Source organism: Pan troglodytes, chromosome 1 (genome assembly GCF_028858775.2).
Source record: "Pan troglodytes isolate AG18354 chromosome 1, NHGRI_mPanTro3-v2.0_pri, whole genome shotgun sequence".
Classification (NCBI taxonomy): domain Eukaryota; kingdom Metazoa; phylum Chordata; class Mammalia; order Primates; family Hominidae; genus Pan; species Pan troglodytes.
Window position 1 is genome coordinate 8745083 of NC_072398.2, and position 17980 is coordinate 8763062.

A 17980-nucleotide genomic window follows, 5' to 3' on the forward strand; every position below is an offset into this window, starting at 1 on the left:
GATAGAAGTTGATTTACCCGACAGTGGTCCTGGCAAGCCAGCACCCTAGCTACTCTCTGTAGCATCCCAGCTTCTGTGCTGACTCTTCTTATTAAAACTCCAAATTTCGCCAAATGTCAGCATCCTCTTCAACTTGCTACCCCGGGTTGAGGGCCATCTAATTTTTTCTTCAGGCTATGAAAATTGGCAACCCAGTGGTGCCACACCTAATAAAACACCAGTTTTAAAATGCCATTGTGCAAATGAAAATACCTACCTCTCTTGTAGAAGAAGTTTGTTCTCTTTCTTCCAGAAGTCTTTAAAGTCAGAGCTGAATTCATGCCAGATACTGAAGAAAGCATTTGGGGACACCTCCTTCTCTCCAAGTTTTGGTTTCATGAAGAAATATGCCGTGGTCTCCAAAAAGCTGTCAAATCATACACACACAAGAGCATAAAAGCCATGATTACTTTCCAATATGGGGTATTCTTTCTCTATCCAAATGCTGATTTTATTCACGCACAATTATTATTACCAAGAGGACTCAAGCTCTTCAAGCACCAACAGTAGCTCTCTTATGGTTTAAGGTTAAGAGTTTTGGATACAGATAGTAGCAACTGACAAGAATCCTCCACATACTAATAACTACCCCTTGACCAATTCTATTTCAAAATTAATCACTCTGTGTTGGACATACTCCAGAAATGAACTTGTCATCAAGATGAGACATATTGAAAGTGGCGGGCCTATACTTTCTTTCTAAACCCTAAACAAATGAAATATTAACCATGTGTCCCCAAACTAGTATGTAGTCCATATCTATATTATATTGCTTATACACTATTTGCCTTCCTACATTGTTAGAAGGAATAAAAGCAAGAGTCCCAGCCCGGCGCGGTGGCTCACGCCTGTAATCCCAGCACTTTGGGAGGCCAAGGTGGGCGGATCATGAGGTCAGGAGATCGAGACCATTCTGGCTAACACGGTGAAACCCTGTCTCTACTAAAATTACAGAGAAAAAAAAATTAGCCGGGCATGGTGGCGGGCACCTGTAGTCCCAGCTACTTGGGAGGCTGAGAGGCAGGAGAATGGCATGAACCCAGGAGGCAGAGCTTGCAGTGAGCCGAGAATGCGCCACTGCACTCCAGCCGGGGCAACAGAGCCAGACTCCGTCTCAAAAAAAAAAAAAAAAAAGCAAGAGATGCTGACAAAGTCTCCTATCAGTGACTACCGTGCTATCATTGAGTAGAGACCAATATGGCAGCCAGGACTGTGACGGTAGATTGCTCAAGGCCAGTTTTCAGAAGGTGCCACTCAGAGGCTGCTTCATATTACAGCTATATGGAGCTCGGAAGAGTTTTGAAGTGGTTATTTGACAAAGAACATACCACTAGTAAATGGTAGGTTTCTGACTTCACAAAAGTCTTCCAGTCCCATGAGTGATGCCCTGAGAAGAATCCTGACCAATACAGTTGATAACACGTGGCAAGAGAACTGGTTAGAGAAAGGTCAGAGATGCTGCAAAGGAGTGGCATGCAAATAAGCTTGTCTTTTCTTTCTTTCTTTGGCCTGGGGCCAGCACTATTTCTGCTCCACAAAAACTCAAGTTTGATCTACTCTGAAGTAGAAATATCAAAGGCAACTTGATTTTGCTGAGTGACAAAAGTATATATATACATATATAAACATACATACCCTAACATATACACTTACACGTATCTCTGTGTGTATTCAGCTTGCCATAGCTGATTTGAAATGTCTATTATGAAAAACAGTATGAGCATTAAAATATTGAGGTTTTTTTTTTTTTTTTTTTTTTTTTTGAGACGGAGTCTCACACTGTCACCCAGGCTAGAGTGCAACAGCATGGTCTCAGCTCACTGCAACCTCCACCTCCCGGGTACAAGTGATTCTCCTGCCTCAGCCTCCCAAATAGCTGGGATTACAGGTGCCCGCCACCATGCCCGGCTAATTTTTTAAAATACTGAGATCTTTAAGGTGAGTTTGCTCAGAAGATAAAAGAGTCAGAGCATTCACACGTAAAAACAAACATTCACAGCTACTCTTGACTGTGGGTTACCAATGTGTGACTAATCTGCTCTGTGTTTAAACTTGCCTATGGCTGTCTCTGAGCAGCAAGATTCCCAGGATATCAGCTTTTTAAGTTCTAGGCAGAGATGACAAGACTGATTTAATCAAATGTGTGGATCTCAGGTATTATATTTTTCTCCTTAGTTAGCCTACTAGAAAAACGACACAGTACAGTCAATTAAACCTGAGAAAGAGTCAGGCTGTGAAGTGGATACGCTATGTGAGGATCTGGCTGCCACGGGCTATGGTAATGACATTAGAATGCATCTGGCGGAATGTGTTGATGGCATCAGAACTGCCCGGAGAGTAGATGGCAGAGAACACACAGAGTCTAAGACATATCTGGGTCATATTTTATTAAAACTGATAACATAAACACATACATGCCTTCTGGGAAAACTGGTCATTTTCCTTATATACCTAAAAAGAATGTATGACCTGTTAGGCTGAAGTTAGGTCTCAAGTCTTTTCTATCCATTTATTCATTTTCATCATTGCTCTGGTCTTTGAACTTCATAAAACTGATTATTTCAGAGCAAGCCCACCTGTTTGGGTAGCCATATGTAAGTCGCAACAGCTAGTTCACCCAGTCATTTATCTTGCAACATTTTGAAAGTTTTATCACGAGGTAGTATGGTATCAAAAGCAAAGAATGTAAGATTTAGAATGAGAAGACGTGGAATATTGAATCCTGCCTCTACGACCAGCTATATGAGCAAACCATTTAACATCATTGTGCCTCACCTTTTCTACTATAAAACAGAGATTATCATAAACAGTTGTTCTGAAGTCCAATGGGTAAAAATGAATTGCCAAAGTGTTTGTTGAATGTGTCAACACAAAACAAACGTATTTTATATTACATATATTACATATGCTATATATTTTATATTGCATATTAAATAAATATAAATATATATTTCCTAAAAGTATTCTCTAAATTATAACTAATTCAATTGGGGCTGATTTATTAACAGATTCTCATGTGATCATGTTCTCTGAAGATTTTTTTTTTTTAGTTACCAGTAGGCACAAAAGCTTCCGATACTAGTGATAATTATTCTGATTATTCAATAATTTCTTCTTGGCTCTGTTATATAAAGCACATAGATTTAGGCAGTTAATTTAACTTCTGAGCCTCAGTTTTTTTCATCTGTAAGTGGAAAAAACGCTTGCTTTTCAAGGTTGTCATGAAGATTAAATAAAAGTACCTTGCAAGTTATAAACTGAAGTAGTAATATATGTATTCACTTTATAAGAGGCAAAAACTTTTCAATAAAAATGTTCTTTGCGTAAAACTTTATGAACCTGTGAGCCAAATGAGTATCCAACAATTGATTTAAAGTCAAATGTGAACCTTATTATTGGCATGAGTCACAATAAAAAGAAACTTTCGTTGGTAGCTATTTCTTTGGATGTGGCCATGGTGAAAGAATAAGTGTACTTGAGTATGTGACGTAGAGTGTCCAGAAGAATTATCTGAGGATCACGAGTCCTGTCTCAGCTGTACACTAGTACTCCCTGAAAGAAAGTGTAAATACTTTTAAAAAAAAAAAAAACAAGCAGCCTGTAATCCCAGCATTTTGGGAGGCTGAGGCGGTGGATCACGAGGTCAGGAGATCGAGACCATCCTGGCTAACATGGTGAAACCCCGTCTCTACTAAAAATACAAAAAAAAAAAAAAAAATTATCAGGGTGTGGTTGTGGGTGCCTGTAATCCCAGTTACTTGGGAGGCTGAGGCAGGAGAATGGCATGAACCTGGGAGGCGGAGCTTGCAGTGAGCTGAGATAGCGTCACTGCACTCCAGCCTGGGTGACAGAGCGAGACTCCATCTCAAAAAAACAAAAAACAAAAAACAAAAAAACAAAAAACAAAAAAAAACAAGCAAATAACAGGACAATAATTTCTACAGATTATCAAGGTATCTTTTATGCCAGAGGCATTTTTGGTTATGTAATCCTGTCTGGCATTAGGTAGCCCTCAGTGAATTCAAACTTGCATAACACGAAAGAAACCCACTTGGGTGGTGGGTGGGAGGGGTAAATTCCATCTTTTCTGAATTATTTCCTTCTTTTAAATCTGAAATCTGGAGGATCCCAGCCACCATATACCAATACAGGATTCATTACAAAAAGACAGACATCTTACCTAGGACCTTCCTTACTACACAGGCTTTTCTGTGAGACTCCCTCGAAATGACCCTGGCACATGAAGAGGTAGTAGTTAAAAGATGTTCAGTTATTTAAAAAAATGCATGATTATAATAACAGATAACTCCAGATGTCACTGAACAATCAACATCCCTGTGGTCTGGATTCTTAAATGGTCCTTTTTGGAAAAGATCAACACCACACGTCTTTTGTTACAAACATTAGACAGTACAAATATACTTCTCTGCAATGGAATCGAGGTACCTGCAGAGCTCTAAAATGATAGCTACAGAAGCAGGATCATTTTGGAATTTCTCTGAATCCCACACAAAAATGGAAAGAGCAACTAATATTAAAAATCAAAGCTAACAGACCTACAAAGACCTAGGTATCTAACGTCCCCAACGAAACTCAAAATTACAGCTAAGGACAAACTACTCACGACATAAAACCCACCTGGTAACATCATCTGTATAGGAGGAAGCAGAGGGAAGCAACAGGAAATCTCTCCTAAAAGCAGGAAGAACCCTCAAATTACAAAAAGGTATTCCTGAAAAGGGTCAGGGCTAACCTGAGAACTGTGCTGAAACTGGATGATGTTTTACACAATTGAATGCATGGAACAGAAGAAAGGATGTATAGTAACTTCTGAAAGGACTGGAAGCAGTCTGAGCTGTATGAACTCTTAGTACTGACCCAAGAGAAAACTCCCTTTTAGGGCTAAGCTCTGCGTTGAGAGAAAATGCTGAGAGTGGAATTCAAATTGTGCAGGAAAAACTCAAGAACAAAGAAAATAGAAAATGCAGGTAAAATGCACTTATCATTGTGCAAAAGAAACAAAAGAGGAAACTCTAGAGCACTAAAGTTAGAAATGTTTTCCTCGCGCATCTATTTCTCCTAACATTTCAGTAAAATTAATTTCAAATAAAAATGAGCAAGATGAAAATACTGCAGTGGAAAAAGCTACGTAAAAACACTAACCATAGCAAAGTTGGCCTGGTTTTATTATCTGAGTAGACTTCCAAGACAAAGAACATAACCAGGGTGTTATTTCATAATTATAAAAGCATCCACATTATCAAGAAGACATAACAATCATAAAGATACGCATCTAATGAAACAGTTTCAAAATTCATGAAGCAAAAATTGCAGGACTAAAAGGAAAAAGAGAAAAAATCATCATCGAATTGGATATTTTAACACCTCTTTCTCAGTAGTCAAGAGAACTAGATTAAAATATCACTAATGACACAGAAGAGTTGAATATTATTATCAAAAACTGACCCAGTTGGCATCTGTAGAACATTATGATCAATGGTAGAATATACACGAGAACATGAAATATTCAACATAGACCATATGCTGAGTCATAAAACAAGTCTCAGTAAATTTCAAACTGAAATGATACAGAGTAAGTTCCCTGAGCACAGTGGTATTAAATTATGAAGGAACAAAAATAATATCTAGGTAACATCCAATTTGGCAATTAAGCAAACCTGTGATAAATAACCCATGGATCAAAAAGAAATCCTAAAAGAAATGAAAAAACATTCCAAACTAAATAAAAATAAAAACAAAAAATATCAAAATATATGGGATACAAATAAAGCAAGTACTTAGAGAGAAATTGAACTTTAAAATGAATGTATTAAAAAGAAATGTGTAAAATCAGTTATCTAGACATCGAACTCAAGAAACTGTAAAGGAGCAAATTAAACCCAGCTTAGAAGAATAGAAATAATAAAAAAGAACACAAAACAAAGAAATAAAAACTCAATCTTACAGAAAATCAACTCAGTCAGAAGTTGGTTTATTGAAAAGCTTAATAAAATTGATAAACCCCTACCCAGACTGATGAAGAAAAAAAGAGAGAAAATACAAAATATCAATACTAGGGATGAAAGCAGTCATCTTTATAGATCATACTGGCTTAAGATGATAATGTGATGATGTTGTAAACAATTTTATGCCTGTAGATTTGACACCTTAAGTGAAATAAGCAAATTACTTAAACAACAGAATTTTCTAAAACTGACAAAAGAAACAGAAAATATAAGTACCCCTAAATCTAAGACAATTCAATTATTTTCCATAAATAGAAAATTATTTTTTATAAACTTGTAATCAAATTTATCTCCACACTCCAAATAATTCTGACCCTATTTGTTTCACAAGTGAATTAACAAACATTTGATGAAGAAATAAAGCCAATCTTACACTAACTCATCCAGAAAATAGAAGAGGGTATACTTCCCAACTCATTTTATGAAGCCAGCTTTACCCTGATGTTGATATGGAAAACTAAAAAAGATATTATGAAAGAAAAAAATAAATGTATAGACAAATATCCCTCATGAGCATAAGCAAAAAAAAAATCCTTAATAAAACATCATCAAATCAAATGCAGCAATTTCTAAAGTGGATAATACATAACAAATTAGGGTTTACCCCAATAATACAAATTGGTGTTAACAGTGAAAGCAATCAGTGTAATTTGCCACATTTATAGAAGAAAAATAAATATAATTTTAGTAAGTATAAAAAACATGGAAAAAAATCAACACCAGTTTATTATTACAAAAAGGAAAAAACTCTTTGCAGGCTAATCCTAGAAGTAAACTTACACAATTCGATAAATACTATCTATGAAAAACCTACAGTTAACATACGCAATGGTATTTGATATTTTCTTTTTAGTTCAGAAATAAAACAAGGATGTCTGCTCTTCCCAATTCTATTCAACATTGTACTGAAATCTCTAGCCAGTCAATAGAGGAAAAAATTGGAAAGGAAGAAATAAAACATATATATGTGTATATATATATGTGTGTATATATATATATATATAAAAAACATGGTTGTATACCCAGAAAACACTATGGAGTTTACAAACATAACAAAACCTGTTAGAACCAATAAGTGAATTTACTCAGAACTAAATAAGTGAACTTAATATTGATCCCATAAGATACAAGGTAGATATTTAAAAATCAATTGTATTTTTATACACCCTGGAAAAGACCACTGGGGAAAGACATGTTTTAAAGCAATATAATTTGTATTACTATTATAAAACACCAACTATCTAACAATAAATCAAATAAAAGTGTGAAAACTACAAACATTGTTGAGAGAATTTAAAGAAAGCTGAAATAACTGTAAAGGTATAATATATTCTTGGGCTGAAAGATTCAGTAATGTTAACATCCATTTGCCCCAAATTGTTCTATGGATTCAAGGCAATCCCAATCAAGAGTTTTTTTTTTTTTTTAAAGGGACTGATATGCTGATTCTAAAATTTATGTAAAAATGTAAAGCATATGAAATAGCAAAAAAGAAATACATTTTTTAAAAAAAGAACATAGGTGAAGGACTTACATTGTCTGATTTCAAGAGTTATTATAAAGCTACATTAATAGAGTATGGTATTGGTATAAGGACCTGGAAGGAGATTTGCACATACAAGGTCATCTGAATTTTTACAAAAGGTGGCGAGCCAATTCAATGCGGGGGTAGGAAAGTTTTTTTTTTTTTTTTTTTAATCAAATGGTGCTAGAACAATGGGGTATCTGTTTGGAAAAAAAATCCTTACTCCAATAATAAAAAAAAAGTATTTAGATGTAGAAGACAGAAACATAAGGCTTCTAAAAGAAAACATTAAAAAAGTCTTTACATCTTTGGGCCAAACAAAATTTATTACATAAGACACAAAAAGGACTAATCAAAAGAGAAAAAAAGTTGATAAATCAGACTTTAGCAAAGTAAAAATTCCTTTCATTTAAATATACCATTATGCCATTTCATACTCATAAGAGTTGGCTTAAATCAAAAAGACTGATAAAGTCTCACATGTTGGGGAGAATGTAGAACAATTAAAATTTTCACACAGTGCTTTTGAGAGTGTAAAATGGCAAACCACTTTGGAGAAGTGTTTGACAATTCCTTATACATTTATACATATATGTATAAATTTATATATGTATAACATGACTCAGAAAACCTACCCTCGCCTATTAATTCCAAGGGAAATGAAACATGAATACAAAAAGACTCATACAAGAATGTTCAGGCCGGGTGCAGTGGCTCACGCCTGTAATCCCAGCACTTTGGGAGGCCGAGGCGGGCGGATCATGAGGTCAGGAGATCCAGACCATCCTGACTAACATGGTGGAACCCTAACTCTACTAAAAAATACAAAACGTTAGCAGGGCATGGTGGTGGGCGCCTGTAGTCCCAGCTACTTGGGAGGCTGAGGCAGGAGAATGGCGTGGACCCGGGAGGCAGAGCTTGCAGTGAGCTGAGATCGCACCACTGCACTCCAGCCTGGGCGGCAGAGTGAGACTCTGCCTCAAAAACAAAAACAAAAACAAAAAAGGAATGTTCACAGCAGCCCTGCTAATAATAACCCCAAATTGGAAACCCAAATGTCCATGAACAGGGGAATGGATACACTGTGATCTATAAATATGATGAAATGCTACTTAACAATAAAAAGGAAGAAGTTGCTGATATATCAATATGAAGTTCCTCTAAAAAAAATAAGTGAAAAAAGCAGAGTCAAAATTATACACGCCATATGATTCCACTTATAAAAGTCCATGCATACACAAAATCTATGTTGACTATTCAGAACAATGATCACCTCTTCAGAGAAGTGAGAAGTAAATACATTGGGAAACACAACTGTTTTAATGTTTTGGTTTAAAAGAAACCACTGAAAGAACACTTAAGATTTGTGCATTTTTAATGTTTACAAATTATGCCTCAACTAACCAAGAAAGGAGGAAGAAAAACAGAGAGAGAGAGAAGGAGAAGTGGGAAAGAAAGAACAATAAGGAGATGAAAAGACGGAATACAGGAGATTGCAAATGGTTCCTAAACAAACTTATTGAAAGAAAACAGGAGCAAAATAATGGCTCTGCAGACCAATGAGAGAAAGACATGTCTATCAAACAAACATGCCAGGAAGACGACATGTCTACTGAACAGATAAAGACTGTTGCCTACTGTTTTAAAACAGGCTAAAAGATACTAATAAAATGATAAAGGCTATGAAAACAAAACCCAAAATTTTAAAAACTCAGACATAAGGTACAAGAACTTAGTAAAGAATCTGAAATTTAAAATGATCATCTCACACATGAAAACTGAATTAGAAGTAACACAAGAGTTAATAAGTACAACAGCTAATGTCTTAATGAAAACAGAAATAAAACGAGGAAAAGTTTTTAAATCAAAGAGAAATTTTAAAAAAAAGATTTAAGAGAAAGTTGTAAGTATGGAAGACAAGAAATTCCTATATGTGTATTATAAAAGCCTCCTGTACTGAAGACAATCAAGGCAATGGAACAGAAACATCAAAACAAAAATGATTCAAAATGTTAGTTTGACAGGAAAGATAAGTTCAAGAGCTCTATTATACAACACAGTAATAATAGTTAACAATATGTTGTATTCTTGTAAATTAATACAGTAGATTTAAAGTGTTCTCACTACAAAAGCTGGTAAGTATGTAAGGTAATGCATATGTTAACTAGCTCAATTTAGCCATTCCACAATGTATTAAAGATCCAGAGCTGCCTGGAGAAATGGCTCAATCCAGGTCTCGAGGAAAAAAACTGTTCAAAATGAACCTGGAGTGTCATATCCAAGAAGATAGCAGAGAAGGTCATGTCAAAAGGACTCAAGGTGAACTTAAAGATGGAACATTTTAGCCAGGTGCAGTGGCTCATGTCTGCAGGTGCAACACTTAAGGATGCCAAGGCAAGAGGATCACTTGAAGCCAGGAGTTTGAGACCAGCCTGAGCAACACAGCAAGACCTCATCTCTACACAAAATACAAAATTTGCCAGGTGTGGTGGTGTGCACCTGCCCAGCTACTTGGGAGGGTGGGGTGGGAGGATTGCTTGAGCCCAGGGGGTTAAGGTTGCAGTAAGCCATGAGCTTACCATTGTACTCTCTAGCCTGGGCAACAGAGTGCAACTCTGTATTAAAAAAAAAAAAGGCGAAATGTTTTGGAGATCAGTAACAATAATAATTGCAAAAGAGTAAAACACATCAAATATGTTTAATTCTATGAGTTCATTACAATGCTTAAGGAAAAAAGAAGATTTCTTCATTTTTGGTGGAAGATGCTAGCGACACCGCTCATTATTTTGAAAATTGGTAAACTGAAGGAAAGAATCCTGCATTTCCTGTATAAGAAACATACAATTGAATAACTCTACGCCAAATAAGGAAAAGTTTTTCTTTAAAGAAAAAGTATTTCACGGAATAACTGAGAACAAAATAAAAAGTCACCATTTTACAAATTATAAGGAGTTAAAACATATAGACACTGATTCCCAAAGGCTGGTGACATCACAAAAATGGACAACTAAATATGTCAGGCTTCCTCTTGGTAGAACACACCATACCACCTATAAAGTAATTTTGCCAAAATATTCAAACCTGAAGCTGATCGAGTATCTAGAGCTAACTACCTATCTAAAAGAAATACAAGACAGAGGATCGTGTGAAACTACAACACTGAGATAGAATCAGGAAAATCCATACTGTAGAGAAACTCTATAGAACAAATGATCTCATTTCTTCAACGAATCAATTTTAAGTGGAAAAAAGTGTCGTAGGGGCACCGATTGTGAAAATGTAAGAGATATCATCTACTTATAATGGTTGGCATTTCTCTATATCCTGCTCAAAACAAACTGTAACCAAAATAAAATCAGTTGTGGCCAGGTGCGGTGGCTCATGCCTGTAATCCCAGCACTTTGGGAGGCCGAGGCGGGCAGATCACAAGGTCAGGAGATGGAGACCATCCTGGCTAACATGGTGAAACCCCGTCTCTACTAAAAACACAAAAAATTAGTTGGGCACGGTGGTGGGTGCCTGTAGTCCCAGCTACTCAGGAGGCTGAGGCAGGAGAATGGCGTGAACCCAGGAGGCGGAGCTTGCAGTGAGCCGAGATAGCACTACTGCACTCCAGCCTGGGAGACAGGCGAGACTCCATCTCAAAAAAAACAAAAACAAAAACAAAAAACCATATATATATATATATATATATATATATATAAAATCAGTTGTAACATACATGAACTAATTGAATTTTTGAACAATGACTTGGTATTTGGTGATATTAGGGCCTAATCATTTTTTAGGAGTGAAACTGGTGGTGAATATGCTTTCTTTTAACAAGGGTATCTTGGGCCTGGCACGGTAGCTCACGCTTGCGATCCCAGCACTTCGGGAGGCCAAGGCGGGTGGATCACCAGAGGTCAGGAGTTCAAGACCAGCCTGGCCAAGATAGTGAAACCCCATCTCTACTAAAAATATAAAAATTAGCCGGGCATGGTGGTGCGCACCTGTAATCCCAGCTACTTGGGAGGCTGAGGCAGGAGGAGAATTGCTTGAACCCGGGAGGCGGAGGATGCAGTGAGCCAAGATCACGCCATTGTACTCCATCCTGGGTGACAGAGCAAGACTGCATCTTAAAAATAAATAAATAAAATAAAAGGGTATCTTTTAGAGAAACATACTAAAATATATATGGATGAAATTATATCTGTTGGGGATTTCCTCCAAAAACAATATGGGAGGAGGCAAGCGGGTAGGGTTATAGAGGAAACCAAATTGACTACAAATTGACAGTTGTTGAAGTTGAGTGATGGATAAAATGGAGGGTCACTGTACTATCCTGTTCACCTTTGCACATATTTTAACTTTTCCATAATAGAGTAATATTTTTAAAAATCACAAGTGCATATACACACAACATTGGTACCACAAAGTCATAGCTATACACATCTTTTAAAATGGCATTCTAGAAATATTTTTAAGAGGGCAGAATATTGCTTTAAAGACTTCTACTGGATATTGTTTTTGACGATGACTTATGTTCCACAGATAATAAAAATAGACAGCTTTGATTTTTTTTACTTGAAAAGAGGCCATACCACAAACCGAGAACTATTTTATATTCTTTTCAACTTCTCATCTGTTTTTAAGGCAATTCTCTGTCTGGGAATTGTGCACATAAAGAATGACTCAAAATTTGGTTTTTATTACAACCAAAAGAGGTGCTAGTAATTATCCTAAAATAGCATTTTCTTGCCACAAGTTATGATCTCTTTGGAGAAGCATATTCTCTGCAAATGAAACACTATTTAAATAGCATACTGTGTTATTACCAATAGTTATTTCCCATCTATGAGCAGGATTTACTCTTGTTCAAGTATTATTTAAAATCTTGAATTAAAGTCCAGTAATTTTAGTGGTGTTTACTCTGTTGTAGTCTTAGAAGAGGGCACTACAGCTTTGCCCTTATTCATCAGGGAGCAGGTAGTAACTATATGCCAGGCACTACTCATGGCAGAGTGAAGACAAAGAAAAGTGTAAGCTCTGGTTGATGACTTTCTTGAAAAACATTTCTAATGGGTCAACAAATCAAAGAGTCAAGGTACAGAACAAAGCCATTCACCACGTTCTCCCTCAGGTTCACGTGCTGGCAGACATTACCATATGCTCTCAATCTTGGATCTCCTTCTCAACAGTTTCTCTGCTTACCAAATATATGCTTCAAGAAGGAGAAACCCTTTCCTGATCAGGGTAAACCCTTTCATGATCCTGTTCAGAAAATGATAAGCACTGTCTCATATTTATTCTACGACAACCAGAAGCATATCTAAACAACCTAAGAGAGCACCTTTTGATGTGTGGCAGGTAGCTCCAGAAATGATTCTGAGTATAGAAAAAAAGAATGGATCCACAAAAGCAACTGGGGTGGGGGGAGTAAGCTAAAGATGAGCTGACTTTCAGAATCATAAGCGTTTTTACTTTACTTTTGGCTAGCTGATGCCAGAGAGGCTTCCCATTCCAACTAGAGCAGTAATATCCCATCTTTACCTACCGAGTTTTCGCTTCTGTCATTCTGGCCTCACAGAGCATGACGTTTTGATGCCATACTTGTTTTTCATCTGCCTGGAATGCTCTTCACCCAAGTGTCTCATGGCTCTCTCTCTCTCTCTCTCTCACCTCATTCAAATCCTTGCTTAGTGAGATCCTCATGAGAAGCCAAAGTAAAAGCTGAACACTTGGCCCAACCTTCCACAACAGCCACCCCTGAATATTCCTTCCTTTTCTCTACAGCACTGACTGCCATCAGAAACACAAGATATTTTCTATGTGTGATAACTATGGCTCTCCCTCCACTAGGATTTAACCTCTTTAAGGAATTTTTAGCATTTATGTTCATGGCTTTATTCTCAGGCACCTGAACAATGCTTGGCACACAGGAGTTGTTTGAAGAATGTTTACTTAAAGAATGACTGTCTCCTGAACAAGGGGCCTAGACATTTCTGGAGGCAAATTTTTTGACTATGTATTAGAAGCAGTCTATTAACCTCAAGCCATGTCTTCTGTGGACTTTGAATATGGATAACTAAGATTTAGTTCTGTCTCTAACCCAGAGTGGTGGAGCTTTGTCGACATAACTTTTTTGAGCTTTGTTCCCCATTTATAAAAGAATGACAGTACTTCCTACCCAATCAGACACCTGTGAGCGTCCTTATGGGGATGCCAGGTCCACAGTAAGGTCTACGAGTGAAGGTTCTGTTATCATTGTAGCAGCCAGAAATAAAAGAGCCTTCTTTAGCCATCCTGGTGTATTTGGAGTGTGATAAGACAAGGAATCTATTCTTCATACAGAGAAGTTAAGGAAAGCAATTCCTTTCCCTCATTCCCATATCCCCACATAATTATGAGATAACTCATGGCATTTATATAAATTAAAACTGATGTCAATATGTCTGGTTTCCAAGAGTACAGCAAGCCAGTGCCACAGTGACTTGATCACCCTTACCCATTTCTCCCTACTTATCTATAGAGTCTATCTCACTTGGCTCAGAAGAAAGTCTGCAGTAGCTACTGCCAAGAGAATTTCTCATTTTATTTATATGGAAATAAAAATATAATCTTTTTCCCTGGAATCACATAAAAGATGGACAATCAGAAATTATATCCTTTAGTTTTGACTCTTTCATATGACTCTATTTCATATTTCATGACATGTTGCTCATGTACATCTATGTATGTACACACAGACACAGAGCTTCCTGCCACCTGTTTAACAAACATATCAGAATCAACAGTTAAGAAATAAATTCGTTTAATTCAACCTCCCTTTCCTCCCACCACAAACATACCTGTAGTTATCAGTAAAACTAACATCACGATTCAGATCTGAGTTGTTTTTATGTTCTGTTGGGGTGTCCAAGCTTTGTGTAGACAGGAACAGATCATTTATTAATTTCCTCTCCCTCTATTGTGAATGCCAACCAGCCTTGGGACCAATGTCCTCCCTCCCTATCTCAACTGTCAATGCAGCAGTTCCGGCTATTTTGAGACACTGTGATGTTTATGTTGAAGGGTAGACATGAAGGGACCCGTGAGGTCTTTTCTTATGCACACATCTATGATTGGACTGGCCTTTTGGCGAGTCAGCAATTCAGTTCTGGCCCAATCTAAATACACCCTGGGGGTCTCTGCCTTTCTCTCTGGTTCTTCTGTGATGTTTTCCTCTACTTTCTTCTCCCAATATCATTGTCCTTTGGGAGTACAGCAAAAAAGGCTGAGTACTAAATGAGACTTTACAGGAAGAATGAGAATTGCACATGTATAACTTAATTTAATCCATATAGGCAGAACCAAGATCATAAAGCATCTCAGTATGACAGACGAGGCCAAGAGAGCATACCAGTTTAAACGAACTGCAAAGGAACATCATCATAAATCTTCCATTGCTTTTGTGTTTTTTATTGTGCAATGTTGGATTTTGTAATATTATTCTTCAGAACAAACTAAAATCTCAAGAGGAAGATCTATTTTCAGTTAAAGCCTTCCACAAGTAACTGCAATTTTTGGAATCCTAAATCATCATCTTCATTTCCACCTCCTTCCCCCACCCTCCATAGGAACTTACATAAAGTGTAACAAATTTTATTACTCCAATAAGGAAGAATAAATCCCCTTTCACTTATTATTAAAAAAGCCTTTGAGGGATCCTCCATGTCTTCTAAAAAGCACAAAGATATTTTTATGCCAACACTCAGTTTGTTGTAGGCAATGGAAAAATCAGAGGAATTCAGAATGGTAAGAGGATAAACTGGCATTTCTTTTATCTTGAAATGAAGAACTGTGGTACTTACACCTTCAGGGTAATTGTGACCTCAGAGCAGCCAATTGCTCTTAGAAAAAAAGGTAATTCAACCCAAGAACAAGTATTAGTTCATACAAAAGGTGGAAGAGAAGTTTGAAAATCTAAGTGACACATTTTCAGGTACTGACTGGCCTTGAGGGACAATGTAAGCTGAGACCCATGCTGATCCCAAAGATCAAGTAACTAAGAAAAGTTCCTGAAATTAGGAATCAGACAATTATAGTCAGCGTATATTTGTCTTATATTTATTGCAATAAGACAAAAAAGGAAATAAAAGATATACACATTGGAAAGAAAGAAATACAACTGTCCCTATTTGAAGACTAATACGTCTATGTAGAAAATGCCAAGGAATCTACAAAATAACTCCTGGAGCTAATACACAAATATAGCAAGGTTGCAGGACACAAGTCAATATACAAAACTCAACTGCTTTCCCATATACCAGCACTGAATAATTAAAACTTGAAATAAAAATTATATAACTTACAGTATCACCAAAAAATAAAATACTAAGGTATAAACCTAACAAAATGTGCACAAGATCTATATGAGGAAAACCACAAAACTCAGATGAAAGAAATCAATTTTTGGAAAGAAGAACTAAATAAAGAGATACTCCATGTTCATGAATAGGTAGACTCAGCAGTCAAGACGTCAGTTCTTCCCAACTTGATTTATTGACTCATTTCAATCCCAGTCACTTTCCTAATGAGTTATTTTGTAGATATCAACAATTGATTCTAAAATTTATATGGAAAAGCAAAAGATCTGGAATAGCCAATACCATACTGCAAAATGATGTTGGAGGACTGATACTATCTGACTTCAAGAGTTACTATAAAGCTATAGTAATCAAGACAGCATGGTACTGGCAAAAGAACAGACAGACAGATCAATGAAACTGTAGAACAGAGTGCCCAGTAGACTCATAAAAATACAGCCAACTGCAGGAGGAGTAGGTGGCTCTCTCCTCTCTCCCCATGCAGGACCAGTTCTCACTCTCTGTCTCTTCAAACCAGGAAGCTGGTGCTCAGGAGCCATGACCTGGTGTCTCCTGCCCATCCTGGTCCCAGGTAAATGTGGAAACAGGTATGAGAGCCTGTCCTTGTCCTTGATTTCCCCCACCCCCACCACAGGCCTCACAACACTGCTACCTAAGAAAATGTTCTCCCATCCCCTGCTAGCCTGGTCAGTGGTCATCAAATTGGAAGAGGATCTGACAGGAGTGTAAATATGAGATAAAATGTCTTGGTTGTACCTGCTTGTGGTTTAGATTTGTATTTTAACAAACAAGGAAATAAACTTGAAAATTATTGGTCATAATAAAAAATGAAACAAGAAAAATTAAAATATTTATTGCCAGGCCAAACCCACACCCCCCACAAAATAAATATAGTCAACTATTTTTTGACAAAGGAACAAAGGCAACTCAATGGAGAAAGAATAGTTTTTTCAACAAACGGTGTTGGAAAATTTGATGTCCATTCTAAGAAAAAATGAACATAAACATAGACATCCGATCTCCCATCTTTCACAAAAATAAAACAGACAGACCTAAATTATTGGTCAACAATTTGTAGAATGGTGGCAATAAAAATTAGGTAATTTGAACGTGTTATATTATCTGGAAAAGGGACAAAGATGTTAAATAAATATTGTTAATTTAAAGGTAGACATTAAAATTAAACGAAATAAAATGTATCATTTCTATAGCATCAGATGTGTACCATCTGAAAGGTACACACCTTTCAGATCTTCCACATTTCCAATTGCAGGAAAAAAAAGTTGGCCAAGGGCCTTGGCTGCCATGCTCTGAAACCAATCACTTCATTTGCACGGAGGTCTAGGTTTGTTTCAGGGTAGTGAGTGAGCTGCAAGAATACTGATACAAGTGCAATCCTACAGACACAAGACTCCTCTAAAGGGGACTTTGGCTCAAGGACTCCCCATTGGCTTCGACAAAACTTTCTTATAATTGCACTGCAGTCCAAGACTTTTCTCACCCAGCCTTCCTTCCTTCCCTCTCCTCCATGGAGGTTGGACCTGCATCAGGTCTAACAGCTGTCCCAGCTTCCTCTGGCTCCCTTCCTGTTTTTCCAAATAAATCCAATCTTGGCACTTGCTCTTTGTAGAACCTGAACTAACAGCAGGAGCACAAGTAGTCTGCGAGAACCGGGACTGAGATGGAGTTCTCGGACAGGTTCTCTTACCGGCCCCCTGTCCTGTGTGGGAATGTGGGGCATGGGCAGTCTCTGGCACACGGTGGCTATGTGATTGCTGAAGACATCACTAGAGCTAATCTGATAAAATATCCTGGTGTCCACACCAGCTGTGATGGCATCCACACCAGCACATTTTATCAGGTTAGCTCAGGTGATATCTTTAGTAAAAATGTCCTGGTGTGAACACCATCACACCTTGCAACAAATGGCCCCCTCAGAAGCTACCAGCTCTTCTCTTGGCAGCAGGACAATAGGACAACAATGAAGGAGACATCCCTGGAAGACCCAGCTAGGGAAGTGCTAGGCCTGAAAAGGGGTAAGA

The 17980-nt window shown here is 37.3% G+C and overlaps 1 protein-coding gene across 4 annotated transcripts in view; it reads right to left on the reverse strand.

The window, feature by feature from the left end:
* The window catches only part of FMN2 (formin 2), a 389598-nt gene that overhangs the window by 36708 nt on the left and 334910 nt on the right, over positions 1 to 17980 (reverse strand). For all 4 annotated transcript variants that reach the window (XM_054660803.2, XM_054660802.2, XM_054660798.2 and 1 more), the window contains one exon: positions 257 to 406. In XM_054660803.2, coding sequence (XP_054516778.1) covers positions 257 to 406 — 150 coding nt within the window. The remainder of the gene's footprint in view (positions 1 to 256; positions 407 to 17980) is intronic.